The 20,649-nt window shown below is 36.7% G+C and overlaps 1 protein-coding gene across 1 annotated transcript in view; it reads right to left on the bottom strand.

Annotated features, from left to right (window-relative positions):
* Window positions 1-3,994: 3,994 nt before the first annotated feature.
* Window positions 3,995-20,649, bottom strand: part of cdh2 (cadherin 2, type 1, N-cadherin (neuronal)) — a 121,076-nt gene continuing 104,421 nt past the window's right edge. The window contains exons 15-16 of the mRNA XM_033982013.2: window positions 15,784-15,948; window positions 3,995-5,132 (exon numbers count right to left, since the gene is read on the bottom strand). Coding sequence (XP_033837904.1) covers window positions 4,926-5,132; window positions 15,784-15,948 — 372 coding nt within the window. The 3' untranslated portion in view covers window positions 3,995-4,925. The remainder of the gene's footprint in view (window positions 5,133-15,783; window positions 15,949-20,649) is intronic.

The following is a 20,649-nucleotide window of genomic DNA, read 5'->3' as shown; positions in this document are numbered from 1 at the left end:
CATATTCAAGCTGGTTTTCTTCCCAGAGAAAAGCAGGTGGAGACGCTTCAAACAGCCCAAAAATACAGATTTAACGTCACATGGACTTAGAAAGATGTTTAATGAGGTAAATATGTTACTTAGTTCTGCTTTAATAAACAAATCTATTAATAAATCAGTGATATATCGGCAATATGTAAAAACACTCAATAAAAACATTCAATAAATAAGGTGAATTTTTCAGTATAAGGACTTTTAATACACTTAGAAGCTTCCTTTTTTTGTTTTTTTTCCTTGTTTTTCACATGGATTTAATTTCTCTTGCAGATTAAAAAAAAAAACGTTGAGAGTTTTGGCGATTAACAAAGAAGCTCCAGGATCGAACAGCGGTCAGTTATCAGGTTTTGGTCGCTGAAGGTGCAAACACATTGAAATTCACAGGAGAATGTCACTGTGTCTGGAGCTACATGTTTCAGCCAAAAAAAAAATGTCTACAAGTGGCTAAATTGTTTAAAGACGGACGGAGCAGTGTCTTTTGAGTGGCCTCTACTGGTCCCATCAGCCCCGTCTCCACAGAACAGACGTCACTAACAATATTTGAAGATAAGCCCAGACGCTCCAGATCAAACATGATTTATGCTCTACTTTCATTATAAACTTCTGTTATAGTAGTTTTCATTGTAATAAAATAATGAATAATTCTACAGTTCATATAATATTATATCTGTGTTATATGTTTTATTAGACCAGGGGTTGGTGACCTTTGACCCCCAAAAGCCATTTGGACCCAGTTTTCATGGGGAAAAAAACACTAGGAGCCGCACGTGCTTTTTGACTCTAAAATTAAGATAAAACTGTATATATTGTTTGTTTTTTTACCTTTACACTTTGTACAAACATCTACAGTGTGTTGTTTCTGAAACTCATGACCCTCTGCACAGAGTCTGCTCCAGGACTGAAGTATAGTAGTAGTTTAAGTAGTATAAAGTATAAAAGTAGTTTACTTTTACACTGGACTGTGTCTGTGAGGAGGGAGTTTGTTTTTAACATAGTTCCACGAGTGTGACTCTTATTTTGAGCAACAGAAAATTATAAAATATAAATCTATTTTAACATTTAAAGATCACAATAAAAAAGATGCAGTATAAGATGAAAGAGCCACATGTGGCTCCAGAGCCGTGGGCTGCAGACTCCTGGTCTAATGGATTTGGATTTATTCATGTTTCCACATCCAGACACGAGCAGAATGTTACTGTTTAAATCAGAATTCACCAGAGCCGCTCGTGTGTCACAATATGAAACATTTTTACTGTTATCAAATGACTAAATACTTTGAAAAACATATTTTTAGAAAGTCACTAATGGCTGGATCACAGTTTCATAGACAGAAGTCCAGAAATACTGACGCAGCAGCTCCTGTTTAAGGCGACTTCATATCCACAAAATATTAATAATGAATCAGATTTTTCAGATTCTCAAAGCGTTTGTCGTTTATTCTTTGAGTCTTTGGTCAGTGGTGGCGTTTCTTGCTGGATTTCTGTGTGTCTGTCTAACAATAATCACGCAGCAGATTCAGATTCAGAGGCTGTTTACACGGACACAGAGCCACGAGCCGCAGCTTCAGTAGCTTCAGCTTCAGTGAACACACGCCTCACTGAAAACACTGGAAGAGGCCGTTTCTCTGTGCACGAGGCTGCTCTGAGCTCATTAACACTGATTCTCACGAAATAACAAGACACAACACTTTTATATCTACACAATTATCAGAAAACTGTGTATAATTACTTACGTTTACTTTGAAATGTGGACGTAACTCCCAGAAAAGTACGCGGTTTATTTCAGGGGTCACCGTCCTGTCCGTCTCCATCTCCGTCTTTTCACCTGGAGCGGTTCTGCTGTGGAAGATGCCGCTGCGTTTCTGTCAAATCCAGTTACGATCATTGACGTTTGAGCAAGTAGCAGCTAAATTTGAGATGTATTTTCTTTGCCAAGTGGAGTGGATCTGGAAATGATCGACTCGGACAATGACATTGAGCTTAGAGCCAGATCCAGGGACGGTGACGTTTGGGGTTTATGAGCAGTCAAAGGTTTTCCTCTTTTTACTCAATGTGCATGAAAAGAGAGCACTTTGGTTCAGCTGATCTGTGTGAGGTGGACTTTTCACAAATAAAAACCGTCAGATCCAAGTACAGAAACAGTCTGACGGATTGGCACCTCACAGATTGTCTCAGATTAGCCGTCTGTCTCTATAAAACAAACTTGAAAGCTTCGTCAGAGGAAGTCGAGTTTGTTGAGAATGAAAACTCCCCTCATTAACCTTTTGATACAACACTGTTATTGCTAAATTTTTGTTAAATTTGCACTGTTCTTGTCGTTTGGAGTTTGTCTGTTTGGCAATTGCACATTTTTTCTTGCAGTGTGAGCTTTTTAGTTCTCAGAAAACAGTTTAAATTACCAAAAACTGAATCTAAAATGTGAGCAAAAATGAAGCAAATCTCAAACTACGCACGTAAATGTTGTAAATGTTGTCGGTTTGTTGCAGATCTACAGTTCTACACGTCGATACGGGACGACGCTCGCTGGAAACGATCGGAGCGTTCGAACAATACATCACATCGACTGGTCAAAGTGCCACAAGACGGAAAAAAAAATCAAACTTTTGTTAAATCCGGTTGAGAGAAAAGCACATGCGTCTTATCTGTCCACAGACGCACAAAGGCTCAAATCGTCTGAAGTACGTCTATTGTCGTCTCAGTGTTTGTTTTGGTTCGTTTGGTGCTGGATTCTGTGTTGTATTTGAAGTTTGTACCATATGTTTACATGTCTTTCATCCATTTACACCAAACTGTGACTCTTAAAAAAATCAGCCTGTCCAGGGACGACACGTGGAAATGAGTATTTTTTTTGTTATAACCTGACACCAACCATCTTTCCTGTTTTTTTTGTAAGGTCAGCGTATTGTCGCGCACCGTTCCCGTCCAAATAAACTCAACTAATGTGTCTGATCTGAAGCCGTTCTCAAGTTTAGCGCTCACAAAAACGGTTAAAATTCATCTCACTGAAGCGGCGAAGCATTTTCATTCGTGTTTTTTAGCTCTTACCTGCTCTCAGTCCGAGCATTTCGATCTTTGGCTGAAAAAGGTTGGCGATAATTGCTCCTTAAGTTATCCCAAAGTCGTAAACGGGTCACATTTCTTCAGCGGTGCAGCGCGTCAGGACGAGCACAGCGCCGTTTGGTGGATAAACACGTGTACTGCATCTTTACAGACCTGTTTTTTATCCTCTGCTCATCCTTTACGACCAAACGCAGATTCAATTCAGCGGAAATGTTATGTTTTTTTGACCAGAGTCTCACAGGTGGGTGAAGTATTCAGCCCGAGACACAACACGGAGCCAAGATCGGGTTTTTTTTACCAACATCCTTTGAGTTACGAGGTGAAAATGACCTAAATATTACCGCCCGAAACGTAAACCGACACTGACAGACACAGATTAATCATATCCGCGTTTAGGCGTAGTAAAAGTTGACGTGGTTAACAGGTCAAATATTAAGTATGAGCTGGATTTGTTTAGGGACTGAAGGCCGCAGCACTTTTCATCTACAAACTTCCACATCACCTTAAGCGCAAACAACAAAACAAATATCGCCAACTATAATTTACACTCCCCCTGCGGTAATGTACGCTTTTATTAAAACTATTGTTCTTGGAGATAGATGGTGGACTAGGTAATTAAATTAAGCCTTGGAAACAACACCAACGTCTAGAAGGAATGAAAGAATAAATGAGGCAGAATTTTAGCTCCAAAATTAGCATTTATTGGGGTGGTTGGGTCAGAGATGTAGCATTAGTTTTCCAGTACACATCCACAAGGCTTGAATCCAGTCTTAAAGCTGACGTCCTTCACCTTTTTGGTACAAATTCAACAGTTGTGCTGACAAGATCACTATTTTCATTTTTTTATTGGCAAACTTTTTATGATTTTATACAAAAAAAAACTCCTTAACTTCTACACATGTCACCCAGATGTTTATTTTTTCACTTAGTAAATAAATTTTGGGAAACAACAGTTCTTACGTGTTGTCATGAAAAGATAAAAACATGCAAAAAACTTGAAATGTTTCAGTCCAAATTAAACATTTACAGGATTTGGAACTTTTTGCACTTCTTCATATACTACATCAAAAAGAAAAGGGAAAAAAAAACATTATTTACACGTCTTTTTTACAGTGAATTAAAAGTTTCAGAGGATGACTAAGGCAAATGAAGTGTACGCAGACCGAAACAGTTTTTTTGTAGATTTTGTAAAATACCACTTTCACTTCAAAAAGAAAATGAAAGAAAAAAAATGCTACAAAAGTAATCAAAACTCCCTTTATTTGCAACCAGCTGCATAATTATTTTTAGTGAAAAACTTCTACAAGTCTAGCGTATTGTACAGTGCTGTTCTTTCCTTCACGTGGTTTAAATAATCCTCGACAAACCGGAGCGTTGTGTCACCAAAATAAAAGTACAGTTAAAGCCTTGAACATAAAACTAACCATTTTAGCTCCAAAGAAATGTACAAAAAGGCACATTATATCCCAGTGCTTCTGTACTGTGAAATTCAAGTGTAACTGAGCGCATTCAGTACCGTTCATTCAACAATCCTCGCGGCGACAGTCCACCATCGTTCTCTTTACCTCCCCGAAAAAACTCCAAGGGGGGGACTATTTGCCTAAGCTTTCAACAAGCTATGTATGCAGAGACTACAACAATAAGCCTAGTTTTGGAAAAGTTCGGAATTTTCTTTTTTTTTTTTTCACAGTTCCCGTCACTTTCTTGAGGGATTTATCATCAGAAGTTGTCCATTCCAGAGAAAAAACAAAAAATCAATCCACCGTTTTTAAAAATTCTTCATCTTTTTTCCATTCAAAGAGGAGTGGTGTAAGCAAGAGTTCCTCCACGCTAGTCGTCGCTGCCTCCGTACATGTCCGCCAATTTCCGGAACCGCGGGCCCCAGTCGTTGAGGTAATCGTAATCCTGATCTCCGCCGCTGCTCGACGAGTTGAGAGAGCTGAGAGAGCCGGCTGTCGAACCGCTGCCCTCGTAGTCGAAAACTAGCAGGGAGTCGTAAGGGGGCGCCGTGGGGTCGTTGTCTGCTGCTTTGAGACCCTAAACAACAGAAGAAGAAGAAGAAAAAGAAGGAAGAACAGGGTTACACACGGGATTACGAATGTCCGGTAATGAAAGAAGCTAAAACACAAGGCTAATCTCCGGATCCTTGGACCGGATTAAGACGGATTGAGTGTTTACGTCAATTTGTCCTGAGATTTCTCCTGATATTTCTGGGATGTGGGATTATCCGGTCCGTGATTAAAAGCAGAGATTGAGTGTTGGTTAAAAGAGGAATTGTGCAACCGGAATCCACGCTTTCCTGACGACTCGGAATGCCCATGACTCATACTTGAGATAGTTGTCATGTAGTTCTACGGAAAATAAAAGACTTGGGGTGTATTTTAATTTAAGAAACAGGATTTTACAGTAAAAAAAGAGATGATTGTGTTAGAAATGAGCAGCAATTTTGTTGCACTAAGTAAATTTAAAAACGTATTTCTGTTCATAAAGTCAAACTAATCAAATCTGTCAAATGTTTATCTCAACCAAAGCTAAATTTCACAGTGTGCATTGTCTAATTTCAAGGATAATTTCCAAAAAAAACGAAAAGAAGTTCATGTGACGCTCCAGTCAAACGAAGCTAATCGAGGCTAGCAGTTATAGCGGCTAATTTGGAGACGAGTTCTGCATTTGGAGTTCCGACTGCGAGTATCATAGCAACCAAAGAGCCAATCAGGAGCGAGGCTGTTGAAGGTAACGCCCCTTTACCACCGCATCGCTGGTTTAGCACGGAGCAGACGCTTAGCAACGCGATCAATCAAACCTGTTGCTAACGCTAGAGTGACTCCAGGTATATCTGTGATGAAGAAACAACACAACAGAATCAAACGTTAGCGTAATAAGATCCGTTAAGGTTTATATTTAAATTAGCATCTCAAAGTTTTTATTTTTGTTTTAGTTTTTCCTCGAGTGATGTCGTTTAAACGGTCATGCGGTGACTTCGGGGAAAGAAGGCGCCTGATTTGTCTGTTGTTAATGTTCATATCTTGATTTACAGACACGATAGCGAAATAAAAACAAAAGAATCATGCAGAGCGGGTTAATACGAACATTTAAGACCAAAATGACGAGTCTGACAGCAGCGGTTACAAAGAAAAGTGACAGTTTTTCAATAGAAAGTGAACTGGAGCCAGAGTCGATGGAGCAGGAAGAGGTGGCTAGCCGATTAGCTTTGTCCAGTCTAGGGTCATAATAAAGAAATAAAAAAAATTCTATAAAATTTGAGCGACAAAAAACCCATGTAAGCGCAATTTTTTACAGCAACACAGAATTTAATCAAACTAAAATGAGTAAGTTTAAACGTTGCTATGTGAGATTTGGACGGGTGATGCATGTGCCAGTTGCCAGTTGGCGCGGCGCATGACTTCATTATTTCATATATAGTCGCGCCAAGAATGTAACACTTAGGTTAACCGTCTAACCAGAGCGCGCACACGTCCTCAGCTCCCGTCTTTACAATCCGCTTCGACATTCCCAGAAGTCCTCCACGTGTCGCGAGATGCCCCTTATGGATTGCCATCGATTCCCAGCCTCATTCCATATCTAGACCTTGGAGAAATGATGGATTGCTAATCTCGAAGTTGAGATGTGTTTTGGCCGAGGAACCGCTTTGGAATCCAGCCTGTTTTTTTTTCTGCTACTCTTTATTTTCGACAACTGAAGACACCTCACAAATAATAGATAGGCTTAAAAAGACGAGCCGGAGCCATCAGACCTTTGCTCAACGGGAACTTTGTCAAAGATTCATCGTTTCCTCGCGGCCGCCGAAACGCTCTTGAATAAAATAATAGATGGAATTAAATAAAATAAAAACGCGGGGGCACTTAGCGATTATTTTCCCCTTGTTAGCTTTCGTTTAGTCTTTGCTTTGGGCTGATCGTTTTCATTGGAAATATGACAGATGGATCGTTTATTACAATTAGAGGAATGATCGAGGAAGAGACGCCAAGATGAAGGGTCTGTGCTCTTATCGAGACGAGAAGATGCACGAATCAGAGGCGACGCTCGAGGTTTTCACGTTTTTGTCTTTGAGGTTGAGGTTTTCACGTTTTTACATTTTTGTCTTTGAGGTTTTCACGTTTTTTGTCTTTGAGGTTTTCACGTTTTTACATTTTTGTCTTTGAGGTTTTCACGTTTTTGTCTTTGAGGTTTTCACGTTTTTACATTTTTGTCTTTGAGGTTTTCACGTTTTTGTCTTTGAGGTTTTCACGTTTTTGTCTTTGAGGTTTTCACGTTTTTACATTTTTGTCTTTGAGGTTTTCACGTTTTTGTCTTTGAGGTTTTCACGTTTTTGTCTTTGAGGTTTTCACGTTTTTACATTTTTGTCTTTGAGGTTTTCACGTTTTTGTCTTTGAGGTTTTCACGTTTTTGTCTTTGAGGTTTTCACCGTTTTTGTCTTTGAGGTTTTCACGTTTTTGTCTTTGAGGTTTTCACCGTTTAAATGGTTTTGTTCTGTATCTTGTTTTATTTTAGGACAGTGAGGCTGGGTATCTTTAAGATTTTGCCTTTCAAATCGATTCGATACAGAGAAAAACATAGGCTTCTTAATGATCAACCACATTTTCACAAAAAATAAACATTAATGGAGCTTTTATCTTCTGTTTCCTGAAGATAAATGAACATAAACTGCATTTTTTGTGCATTTTGCTAACAAGAAAAACATCAAACTGTTCCATTGGTCGATATTATTCATCCACAGTTTATACAAGCTCCATATTTACATTTACACAGACACATGTGCAGTTTAACGGCTCAAAAAGATCACAACATATCGACTGTGATGCTAAATGTTTTTGTTGAACCTCTGTCTGTGCAAAGATAATATGAAATACACCAGTTTTAATCAACAAAACAGTGAATTAAATGTCAAATGTTCCTCTAAACAAGCCACACAATAGAGCTCTGACATAATAATTCGGTAAAATATGCAAAAATATATACCGATATAGCAGCCCACGATATCGATACTGTGTCTTTAAATTAAACAATACGGTATTTTGATATTTTGATATTTTTTCACACCCCAATCAGATAAGTTTGGCTTGAAACTCACTGCCCCTTGAGCTCTGAAAAATATAACATCACAGCACTTTTAAAACCAACTTAAAAACGTTTATTCAGACAAGAATTGATTGATTTATTGTATTTAAAGTGTTAAATGGGTTCTGTGCGTTATTGCTTTGTGTTTTCTGTTTTATTTTGTATGTGTGAAGTCTTTTTAGGGATTGTAAAAAACTTTGTAATTGTTGTTTCAAAAGTGCTATATAAATAAACAGTATTATTATAGTGTTTTTTGTTTTTTTACGTATACAAACTTAATTACAAAAAAAGAAAAGAAAAAGAGTTCGTCCAATGTACTAAAATAAAAAAATAAATAAAAAAAAAACTTGAAATTGAAATGTTTCTCATTCTTTTTTTTTCTTTTTTGTAATTAAGTTTGTATACGTAAAAAAACAAAAAATAACAATACAAACAACAATTACAAAGTCTTTTACAATCCCTAAAAAGACTTCACACATACAAAATAAAACAGAAAACACAAAGCAATAACGCACAGAACCCATTTAAAAAAAAACATTTCAGTTTCAAGGTTTTTTTATTTTTATTTTTTTATTACAGTGAATTCTTTCGAGTGGACAAATATCACGTGTCCACATTTCCTTTCACACAAACTCATTTTTCCTGCACTTGGGTAAACGTTTGGCTCGATTGGTTCACAGAAGTGCACTCTACATTTAATATCTAAAGCTTATCAAGGTTACTGGAATACTCTTCAGTTTAAAATTTAAGAGGAGAAAGAGGTCGCCTATGTTTAGAAAACTCAACAAAAATGTTTTTCCGTTGCAAAACTGACTGAAATAGTAATTTATATAAGAGGCTGAAGTATAAGTGTTTTGTTTGCCGACATGTGACTTACACTTAAAGGCCTTGGAGTTCATTTTCTCGTATTTGTCCCGGTAAAGACTTCAGCTGTGTCCCTCGCCTTTAACCCCTAACTGTCCAAACTACGGCCCCGGGGCCAAATGCGGCCCGCAGACCAATTTTTATCGGTCCTCACGCCTCCTCCAAAACTGGCCCAATTGATCAGGAAGTTTTTTTTTTACTACAAATTGACGAGAAAACCTGAATAACATCACGCTGCATTGTGACACAGACCTAAAAATGATCTTCCAAGTCTTATTAAACGTACAATAACTCCCCGTATCGACACTGGTCTTCAAATATGTTTCAATATCCGGCCCTCGGTGAAAAAAGTTGCCCTAACCCCTCGTTTCACTGGTCCATAGTTCGGACACACAGCTCACAACTCGCACCTGGGTTAAAAACAGTCAGCTAAACTCGGCTAAAACTTGATTTCTGCCATAAATAATAATCAAATTGACACACAAATATTTACGGACTAATAAGAACTATACAAGGTTTTGTCAAGCTGGATTTCATCTCACATTAACTGGATTTTTTGTCCGAGATGTGGATATTATCGCGCTTTTAACAACTCGCGCTAAGGTAAACGGCTAACGCTAGCAACTTTACACAGGGACGGTTTATTTAACATCATTTTATTCCAAATCAGAATCAAAAGCGTGATAAACTAGCGCTTCTAATCTCTGTCCGCTGTTGCTTTTTTAACTTTCGCAATGCATTGTGGTCTATATTAACACGTATAGCGACCACTGACGCTCACAACTTTTCAAGGTGCGCTACTTTTTCACCAACTGGTTATTCGGACACCGTTAAAAATGGCGTGACCCTAGACTTATATTATTGAAATGGAAACAAAAAAAAACTCCAATTTACGTTAACCTATTGAAATATGTGCAACTAGAAAAACTTAAATTTGAACTGGACACTTTTCATTTGACATGGGATGTGTTTTTGGTGTATTTTGACAAACAGGTGAATATGCAAATGTAGAATATGCTACCTGAACCCCACCCTTCTCCCTTTTTTTAATTTTTATTTACTTATTTATTTAATTTATTTATTTTTATTTAATTTATTTATTTTATTTGTTATTTATTTTATTTATATTATTTAATTTATTTATTTTATTTGTTATTTATTTTATTTATATTATTTAATTTATTTATTTTATTTGTTATTTATTTTATTTATATTATTTATGTTATTTTATATTTTTTTATTAATTATTTTTTTTCTCTTTAATTTGTTTTATTTTTGTTTTATTTATTTATTTCATTTCACATGTTATCCTCTATATTATTTAATTTATTTATTTTATTTGTTATTTATTTTATTTATATTATTTATGTTATTTTATATTTTTTTATTAATTATTTTTTTTCTCTTTAATTTGTTTTATTTTTGTTTTATTTATTTATTTCATTTCACATGTTATCCTCTTTATGTATGTACATCGTATTGTTTTTTTGCTGTTTTTTTCATTATATATTTTGTTTTAATGTAAAACTTGAATAAAAAAATAAATAAAATAAAATACAAAATGGCGTGACCCTGAAACACTGCCCCCTGTAGGGAGTAAGAAGGACATTCGGACGCAGCCGTATTGCATAAGCAGCTTTTTAAATCAAAATAAACTCTGCATCTGCTTATAGAGCATTTTATTGTCTAATAAATTATAAAAAAATGAAGTACAGCGCCTGAGACGTTGTGAGAAATTTAAACGGAGCAATAAAATCAAGCTAAATAATTTACGGTTTGTCCTCTTTTGCCTCCTGTAGCTCAAGGAAACGGGCTGGAGCTGTTTACCGCTCATCCATGACAACACGAATCAGCCGCATTTACATTCAAATGAACCGAGTCACGACGAGGGGAGCGCTCAAATTGGCTTCGGCGGGTCAAACCAACATTTCCGTAAAGCCCCTCCTCTGTGGGAACAAACCAATAGACCCCCGTTTGTCCGACTGCGAGGCTAAAGTCCTTTTTTTTTTTTTTTTGTTAATGTCGTTTTAGCCGTTCTGTAATTTAATTAACGGACACTTGCTCCGGGGGGTTTCGTGCAATTTCTGGATGTAAATGAGCCCCGTCCCCTCCGCCTCACGCTCCCCCGCGCTCCTCTGGCAGCTCGCCCCGTTCAGTTAGGTCAGATTCTAGGGGAGAAGCGTAGAAGTGACTGCGTTTTAGCTACACTCGCCGGAACGAGCGCTGGATGCAAATGGGTCATTATTTGGAATTTTAGGTGAATAATGAGTCTATACTGCGGCTAATGCGCTGTGAGGAGGATCGTTCCGACGCTTAAAGACGCATTACGCTCATTTTACGATGGAGCGTCGGCCACCTGCGAAACTCGGCTAATTCCCCGTCACCGAGTCAAGCCAAGTTACGTGTCAGATCTGTGGAGAGACTCATCAGAGGGCTGCAGCTTCACCAGTTTGTCAGATTTTTAGACTAAAAACATCTGTCATTTAATAAATAGGACAGTAGTTAAGAGTTAAATGCCAGACTGTGGAACGTTTTAAGCGAAGCAAAGAACATCTCCATGGAGACAAGCAGGTGGTGGAACGAGAAAAGTTACATGGTGAATCTTTAACTGGAGAACTGAAGTTGTTAGGGCTGTTTATTTTGAGTGAAATTGTAATTGTGCTTAGAGTTTTTGATACGCCCCCTCGTTCAATGTGTTTTATTTATTTATTTATTTATTTATTACTTTGTACATTTTAGACACACAGAAGACGTCAAATATATATAAAGTAAGATATATGAGGCAAAGAAAAAACTTTAAATAAAATAATTAAAAAATAAAAAGTAAATAAGAAGAAAAACAAGAACAATAAGAAGAAGAAGAGGAAGAAAAAGAAGAGGAAGAAGAAGAAAAAGAAGAAGAAAAACAAGAACTATAAGAAGAAGAAGAAGAGGAAGAACAAGAAGAGGAAGAAGAAAAAGAAGAGGAAGAAGAAAAAGAAAAGGAAGAAAAAGGAGGAAGAAAAAGAAGAACAAGAAAAGGAAGCAGAAAAAGAAGAGGAAGAAGAAAAAGAACAAGAAGAGGAAGAAGAAAAAGAAGAGGAAGAAGAAGAAGAAGAAGAAGAGGAGGAAGAAGAAGAGGAAGAAGAAAAAGAAAAGGAAGAAAAAGAAGAGGAAGAAGAAAAATGAACTATAATAATAAGAAGAAGAGGAAGAACAAGAAAAGGAAGAAAAAGAAGAGGAAGAAGAAGAAGAGGAAGAAAAAGAAGAATTAAAAAAAAAATGTTATATTCAAATCCTCACAGTAGCCACCCCTTTGCTTGGTCAAAAAATATTTAGATGTTTGTTTTTTCTTCATAATTCCATAAATCTTGCTTCATATATTCTTTGTCTTTCATGTATAAAATGCAGTTAGTGATAAAAATAAAGGAGAAAATGAGATGATCCCAAACTTTTCACTGTATAAATTATATAATTCAGGCAAAACCCTGAACCAAATCTACAGTTTCTTTGAAACAACGATCACACAACATCACAAATTGCCTTTGCGCTGCATAAATACTCGATTGATTGACAGTTCAAGAACATGAGCACTACACAAAGTCGCCATCACGAATATCATCCAGAGTCGACGTCTTTCGGGATCCGCCTGCGAAAACCTGACAACCAGATTTCTAGGTCAAAATTCAACATTTCTGAGAATTTTAATATTAAATGCCAGACAGGATTCTCGCTCGAGAGTAATACATTTCTGCGCACAATCGTCTGCTCCCAACAAGTGTATCTGACCCAGGAGAGCTCGGAACAGGCTCCTCACGGAAAAGATGGGAAAAAAGAGATGGTTTCTAATCTAAAAACATGGGCGCCGGCCAACAAAAAGCGGGCAGAGAAGTCCATTTGTAATGCTGCTGAAACTCTTGTCTGTTGGAGCTAGTGAAAAATACATGACTGCTCTTTTCATTTTACATTCTGCTTTCATGCCGGAGTCAATGATGGCCCGCGGCAAAGCAGGGCACTCCCATAGAAAGCCAATGCGACGCCGCTCTCATCTCCAATTTGGACGCCGACACGCCGGGAAGTGGGGCTTCAGAGGGAGCGGCGGCGCAGGGAAGAAATACAACAATTACGTCTAAACAGGTTCAATAGTTGTCAGGCCTAATGGAAAGTTTTTGACTGTTGTATTCGCGGTTTTCTGGAAGTCGCCGCCATCGTTATTCGCCGGGAAATAAGTGACTACACGACGACGAAGCTGTTTTTAAAGCTTCTCAGACAAAACGAGGCAGTGTGGACTTGTTGGTCACGTGAACAAATCAACCTACAGTATTTTCTGGAGGATGAGTTGCACGTTTTTTCATAATTTAGCCGAGGGTGTGACGCGATTTATAAGTGAAATATAGATTTTTTTCTTAATTTTTGTGCATTTTTTGGCTGGTGCGACTTATACTCCAGTGCGACTTATACTCAGGAAAATACGGTACTTTATATCAGATTTCAGCGGTAAAACCTTTCGCAAATTCTCCATCTAAAATGAATGGGATTCCCGTTTAACTAGAAGAAGTTGCGTTCAACGGGGAGAATTCAAATCAAAAACGGCAAATGGACGGGTCAAATATAAGTTCAACAACATTTACAGACCGAGAACTTAAACTATTCTATGAAAAGTACATGAGGAAATGAAGGTGTTGGCTGGTCTGGGAACGTCTTGGGGTCCCACTGGAGGAGCTGGAGGACGTGTCTGGGGTGAGGGAAGTCTGGGAGTAACAGTTTAGACTGACCCGGCCTCGGATAAGAGGAAGAAAATGGATGGATGGACGGAATAAGTTTGACTAAAATACAAAATATATAGGTTTTTGTCAACATCTTTCTAATTCTTACTCAGTTTGGTGGATAGTCGTCCCGGTAAATATTAATCAGAGTTTTGCACCATCCCAATTATTCACTCCCAGACTTCCCTCACCCCAGACACGTCCTCCAGCTCCTCCGGTGGGACCTGAAGGTGTTCCCAGGCCAGAGAGACATCGTCCCTCCATTGTGTCCTGGGTCTTCCCCGGGGCCTCCTCACGGCTTTATAATTAGACATAAACAGTACACAGCTGGTTTATTTTGAGTTTATCTGCACTGAAGCAAGATACGAGTTCACTCAAATACAAATACAATACAAAAAAATGTATTTTGTACAAGGCCTTTAAATACAAGATGTGAGATTTGAGAGAAACTGGTCTAAACTGTCGTATGCACTTTGATGTTGGCTGTATTTGAGTTAAATGACATAATATGCATTTTGCCTATTAAAGGCTGTACATTTTTTTATGTAATTATTTTTCATTTCTTTGTTTGTTCTTTTGTATTTTTGTCTCAAGTTGATTTATAAATGTAGAACATAGATGTGTTATGGGAGACATTTTTTTTATATATATTTCAAAAACATAAAGAGTAAAAAAAATAAATAAATAAAAAATAAAGAAATATAATAAACATAAAAAAGTAAAACAAAGAGTAAAAAAATAAAATAAAGAAATAAAAATAAATATAATAAATAAAAAGAGTAAAAATAAATAAATATATATAAAAAAACATAATAAAGTAAAACAAAAAGAGTAAAAAAATAAAAATAAATATAATAAACAATAAAAAGAGTAAAAATAAATAAATGAATAAAATAAACATAATAAAAAAGTAAAACAGAGTTAAAAAATAAAATAAAATAAATAAAAATAAATATAATAAATAAATATAATAAACATAAAAAATAAAACTAAGAGTAAAAAAAATGAAATAAATGCATAAAAATAAATATAGTAAACATAATCAAAAGAGTAAAAATAAATAAATTCTATGGACAAAAAGGCTAAAAACGACTCAACCCAAAAAGTACACCCTAGACTCATCTCGCTAACTAGGTACTCCCAACCAAGCCTCGCTCAAGATCTGTAGTTAGGTGCTCCTGACGATGAAGACACTGAAAAATGGATCAAATGCAGAGGACAAATTTCCCTACAGGGACCTTTAAGTGCCATTAGCAAGATTGAGTTTGCTTAAATACATGAACACAAAAAAAACTGGTACGGGGCCGTTAAATACAAGATGTTAGATTTGAGATAAAGTGTCATATTCACTTTGACATTGGCTGTATTTGAGTTAAATGACATAATACGTTTGCATTTTGCCTATTTAAGGCTGTAAGTGGCATGTAGAGCCTTTGGTGAAGTAAAACTGAGACAGAAGCGATTCAGTAGCAGAGAAAAAAATCCATGCAACCGCTGCAGATTTATACTCGTACAGTTTAATTTCATATTTTACCCGAGGAACAAACCTATACGAATAGATGGTATATAAATGGCCTATTTCTCACCCTAAACGCTTTGGCAAACATCCAAATTCACTGCAAAACGCAAAACTAGCAAAAAAAAGACTGGGAAAATCTCCAATCATTCACCCCTTTTAGCATATGCAAACTTTTCTTGGAGGAAGATGAAAACCATTCTACCAATAATTAATTTGATCCGATTTGCAATCTCTGTACAATTCTCTCTTGCACGCACACATACAGACACACACACACGCACACATGGTCATATGAGCTAAATTGTTTATTTGGTTTGTTATAAGAAAGCCATCCAACTCGAAAATGAAATCCAAGCGCTCGTGACGGCAGCTCGGTCTCATATCGCCCCGTTTTCCTGGGATTTGGCGTCGTCTTACAGTAGAACAAGCCGCTTCCGTTGACGTTTTATTATTTTTTTTAAATGTTTGTGTTATTTTTTACCTCGTTGATGAAGTCTCCGATGTCTCCGGGGTGAGGGGCGGCCGACCTCATGGGGTACTGGGGTTCGGGGTGTAGGGGGCGCTCATCCAGCCGTCGGATTCCCACGGGTTTGATGGAGTCGTGTTCCAGCGTGTCGGGCTGCTGCAGTTGGCTCAGGTCGTAATCCTGCAAGAAACATTGAAAAAGAGGTTAAGATTTTGTAAAAGTGTTTTTTTTTTTAACAGAAAATGTTCAGCCAAAATAAAGACTGATGATTTATGAGTGACTTTATAAAGGCTGAGAGCTCAATCTTTTGGTCACAGAGCAAGAAAGAACTGGTAGAGCGATTGATCCACTGACCCACAGGTTGGTGGAGTGATTCTAGTTCACACAGATGAACGCTGTTGTTGTGTCCTTGGGCAAGACACTTCCTCCCCCTCGTCCCCAGTGTCTGCGTGCACTGGTGTGTGAATGTGTGTGTGGTGATGTAAAGTGCTTTGACGGTGGAAAAGTGATATATAAAAACGTGACCATTTATCCACTAACCAAGTTCAGTAACAAAGTTTTGTTGTTGTTTTTTTAAATCAAAAACAAAATTAATTCAGGTATTTACTGTTTTTCATTTTAAATTTTGATTTATTTATTTTCAATTTCTTTCTTCGTTTTTTTTTATATTTAAAAAAACACAATTTTTTTTATTTATTTTATTTTATTTTTTTTTAAATGGAGGTATTTGGTTTTGTTGTTATTCTTTTTATTTATAATTTTTTATTTTTTTTAATTATTTATTTAAATTCCTTTTCTTTCTTTGTTCTTTTGTATTTTTTGTAAATTTGATTTATAAATGTAAAACAGATGTGTTCCAGGACACTTTTTTTAATTTCAAAACATAAAAAGTTTTTAAAAATTAATGCAGGTATTTGGTTTTATTGTTATTCTTTTTAATTATTTATTTTCCATTTCTTTCTTTGTTTATTCTTTGTATTTTTGTCTCAAGTTGATTTATAAATATTAAACATGGCTGTGTTATGGGAGACATTGTTTTTTTTATATTTCAAAAACTTAATAAAAAGAGTTGATTTAAATAAATAAATAAATACATAAAAACAATTCAATTCTATGGACAAAAAGACAAAAAGTGCTCAACCCAAAAAAAGTAAACTAGACCCAACCAAGCCTCGCTGAAGATCTGGAGATGAGTGCTCCTGACGACGAAGACACTGAAAAATGAGTCAAAAAATGGGTCAAACGCTGAACCTAACCTCAACTCTAACCCTTCTGGAACGGAGAAGTGATAAAAAGCTGTCGCAAACCCTCCTGGCGGCGAGTAAATAAAAAGAACATCACAAAAAAACCCCGGCTAAATCCTGCTCCATCTTCAGTGGACGCTGGACTGATGTAGTATCTGAAATATTTAGATTAAATTTTATACATTTTATAATATTTGAAACAAGTGGATCAAGTAAATCACCCAAACTAGAACTGATTTTTGTGATTTCTCCATTTTGGGCGAAGAATTATTATTTTATGGTTCTTGTAAATAGTTTAGTTTTTCCTTTTTACTCTTTTAATTTACCAAAATGGATGGAACCAAAGAACATGGCGAGTCTATGAAAAGAACATTTAAGGAACTTTGAATAACAATATTGCTCGTTTCATACTGTGATTTAACTGGAAGAAATGTGTCTGTACAATACGTGTTCTTCCCGGAATAAAAAATAGCATGAAAAAAATGGGTCAAATGCGCCTTTCATTGCCATTAACCTCATAGAAACCCCAGATTCTGTCATAAAACCTTTTAAACATCCAAGTGTATTGCTCTGGGACACCGTCAGTATGCAATGTCAAAACCCGGGGATCCAACCGCAAGCAACCTTCAGATTTACGGATTTAAGTTAAGACCCGTTTCTTGGATGCAGTTCAAAACATTTCTTCCGAGATGTTGTTTTGCTGCTGTGCGAGTCGGTGGTTGCGAGGCGTGAAGGGCAATCACTTAAATCCTAACCTGACCAGACCACATGACCTTTTTACTATCGATCCAAACAGCGATTCTTATGCATTTAAGTGGTTAAGTGCTTCACGCCGCACACCTCCGAGTCTCTCCATCTGCAACGAAACACACAGCCAACGCAAACTTTTTTAGATTTTATTTGCGAGTTTGGAGCATATAGGAGCAACAGACTTTATGTGACATGAATAATGCATCTTTATGAAATGTGTTTTCATATGAAGGTTACTCTTGTTCTTTATATTCAGGCTATTGTTTACTCTCTATAACTTCAAAAATCTAATAAAACAACAACATATGGGACTTCTGGGCTGTCGGCCATGTTGTTTTTTTCCCCCGAATTAGGAGCGTAGCCGTTTATGCAACTTCTGATTATTTTTAATAGGTGTTTTTTACATTTTGTCATCTTGTTGCATTGAATCATATTTTTATATTGCAAATGATCAGATAATCAGGATGAAATGCAGTTCTTATGTTTATGTCGTTATAAATAGAAGTGAATTAGACCAGCAGTTCTTAAACTTGTCACTAAGAGAATATTTGACTTTCCGAGTACCAGACCCCGATTATATCAGGAATATCGCATTTTCCAGATGATAAATTGCACTTTTTTCCCCACAAAAAAAACCTAAAAACAAAAGCACAACCAAAAAAAACAAAACAAAAAAAAAAACAGAAAAAAACAAGACAGAAAAAAAACAGAACCCAAAAAACAACCATGAAAACAAAAACAAAAACATGAACAAAAAACAAAAACAAAAAACCAACAAAAAAACCCCACAAAAAAACAATAAAAACAAAAAAACAAAAAAACAAAAAACCAACACCCCCCCCCCCCCCCCCCAAAAAAAAAAAAATCCCCAAAAAACCCATTAAAAAAAAAAAACTAACAAAAAAACCAAAAGGGAAAAAAAAACAAAAAAAACTCTCTCTATATAAATATATATATAGAGATATAATATAAATGTGTTATGTTAGCGTGCTGTACTGCTATTCATTCATTCATTTTATGTATTATTATAACTTGATTTAAAGATAAAATGTCTGTTCTTGGTCTCGGATTTTGTAAAATAAATTTCCCCCAAAAATGCGACTTATAGTCCAGTGCAACTTATATATGTTTTTTCTTCATTATTTTGCATTTTTTGGCTGGTGCATCTTCAATAAACCAGGTCTAGAAGTGACTAAAACACGCATGAAGCAGCTGTAAATAATGATTAACCCAAAGGAAGACAAAAAACAAACAAACTTAAACTGCAGAGTCGTCCCACACGCTGCACCACAGTTTGAGAAACACTGAATCTATCCTTTTTATTCGACTCCACCCTCCGCCCATTATAAAACCAACTATTCTAAACAGGCCACTTTTCACTGCAAAGTAAGTTCACCCGAGTACAAGTGAGGAACATTTCCAAAGTGGTGGCGAGGAGACAAACTTTAATCTTCTTGTCTGTGAAGCAGCAGCAGCCCGGGGAGCATCTGACACATTAAAGAAGGCAGCGCTGAGGGGGGGGGGGGGGGGAGGAAAGAGGGGTGGGCGTCCCGTTAACCCGCCACCACATCACGCGCCGCACCGAGGGCCTGGTACTTGTTGGGTGGCACTAGTCCGCTCATCAATGCCCAGACACGGGACGGTGCATATGCATAAGCCAATTCCTAATCCTATTAACGTTGCCGTGACGACCTGAGTGGATGGGAGTTTGTGCGAAGTCATGGACGACGAGCGCCAGACGGGGACGGGGTGTTTCTGGGTTGGGGGAGGGGTAGCGGAGAACGCGGTGACAGCAGATATGATAAGAAAATGCCATTTGAAGACGCGGGCTGTGTGCCTAATAAGCGTGCATGATGGATTGTCCCCATTTTAAAAGATTTTCGCTAATCCATCCATCTCTGTTAGAAAGATGGTCTCCGCTCAGTTGCATGTGTAGTGGCGCTCTTAAGATTTCAGCTCTGGCGACGGAAAGATTGAAAAAAACTGACTGAGATTTGCATTGTTATGTGACTCGCAGTGATCAATGTTAGTGACCATTGATCGTGTGGTCCACAAAAAAGTTCTGACTGTCCAATAGATTTACGTATTTGTAATAATTATGTTATTTTTTTAATAGATTTTATTTAAACTATTTATTGCCCGTTCTAACGTTCTCTTTTTCTATGATTTTTTGGGTTGAATTGTGACATATTTGATGGACGGTAAACTGATTAATGTAACGGTTTTGAGAAAAATAAATAAAGCAGACAGGATAAAAACTTCAATCAAACACACAAACACAAAAACACCCCCCCCCCCCCCAAAGAAAAACCTAAAAAACAACCTAAACCTAAAACACACCACAAAACACAAAAAAACAAAAAAAAAACAAAACAAAACAAAAACCCCCACAAAAAACAAAAAAATAAACCAAAACAAAAAACCCCACAAAAATAGAAACAACCACATAAAAAACCAACAACAAAAAACCCATAAAAAACACAACCCAAAAAACAACCATAAAAAAAATAAATAAATAAATAAAATTAAAAAACTCCCATAAAATACAATAACCTGAAATTTGAAAATTACATTCCATTTTCAAAAACAGTGAATTTATTACTGTAGAGTAAAAACTATCAAGACTTTTTCCTTAATATCCATCAAAAATACTGGGGGCTAACGCAGATGAATTTACATTTCAGGCTGTAAAAAAGCCAGACAACTAAATAAATAAGTAAGTAAAATAAATAAATAACATATATACACAAACATTTACACTACTTCTCTCTTGTCTCTCGTTTAAAACAAACTCTCACTGTGGTTTCATTTTGTTCCGTCGGCCAAGGACACACGACCCGCGTCAAAGAGAGTGGTCATCTCGTGTCTCTCTTAAGTGCCATCCATC

This window comes from Periophthalmus magnuspinnatus, chromosome 17 (genome assembly GCF_009829125.3).
Source record: "Periophthalmus magnuspinnatus isolate fPerMag1 chromosome 17, fPerMag1.2.pri, whole genome shotgun sequence".
Taxonomy (NCBI): domain Eukaryota; kingdom Metazoa; phylum Chordata; class Actinopteri; order Gobiiformes; family Gobiidae; genus Periophthalmus; species Periophthalmus magnuspinnatus.
This window is presented reverse-complemented; position numbering and strand designations above follow the sequence as displayed.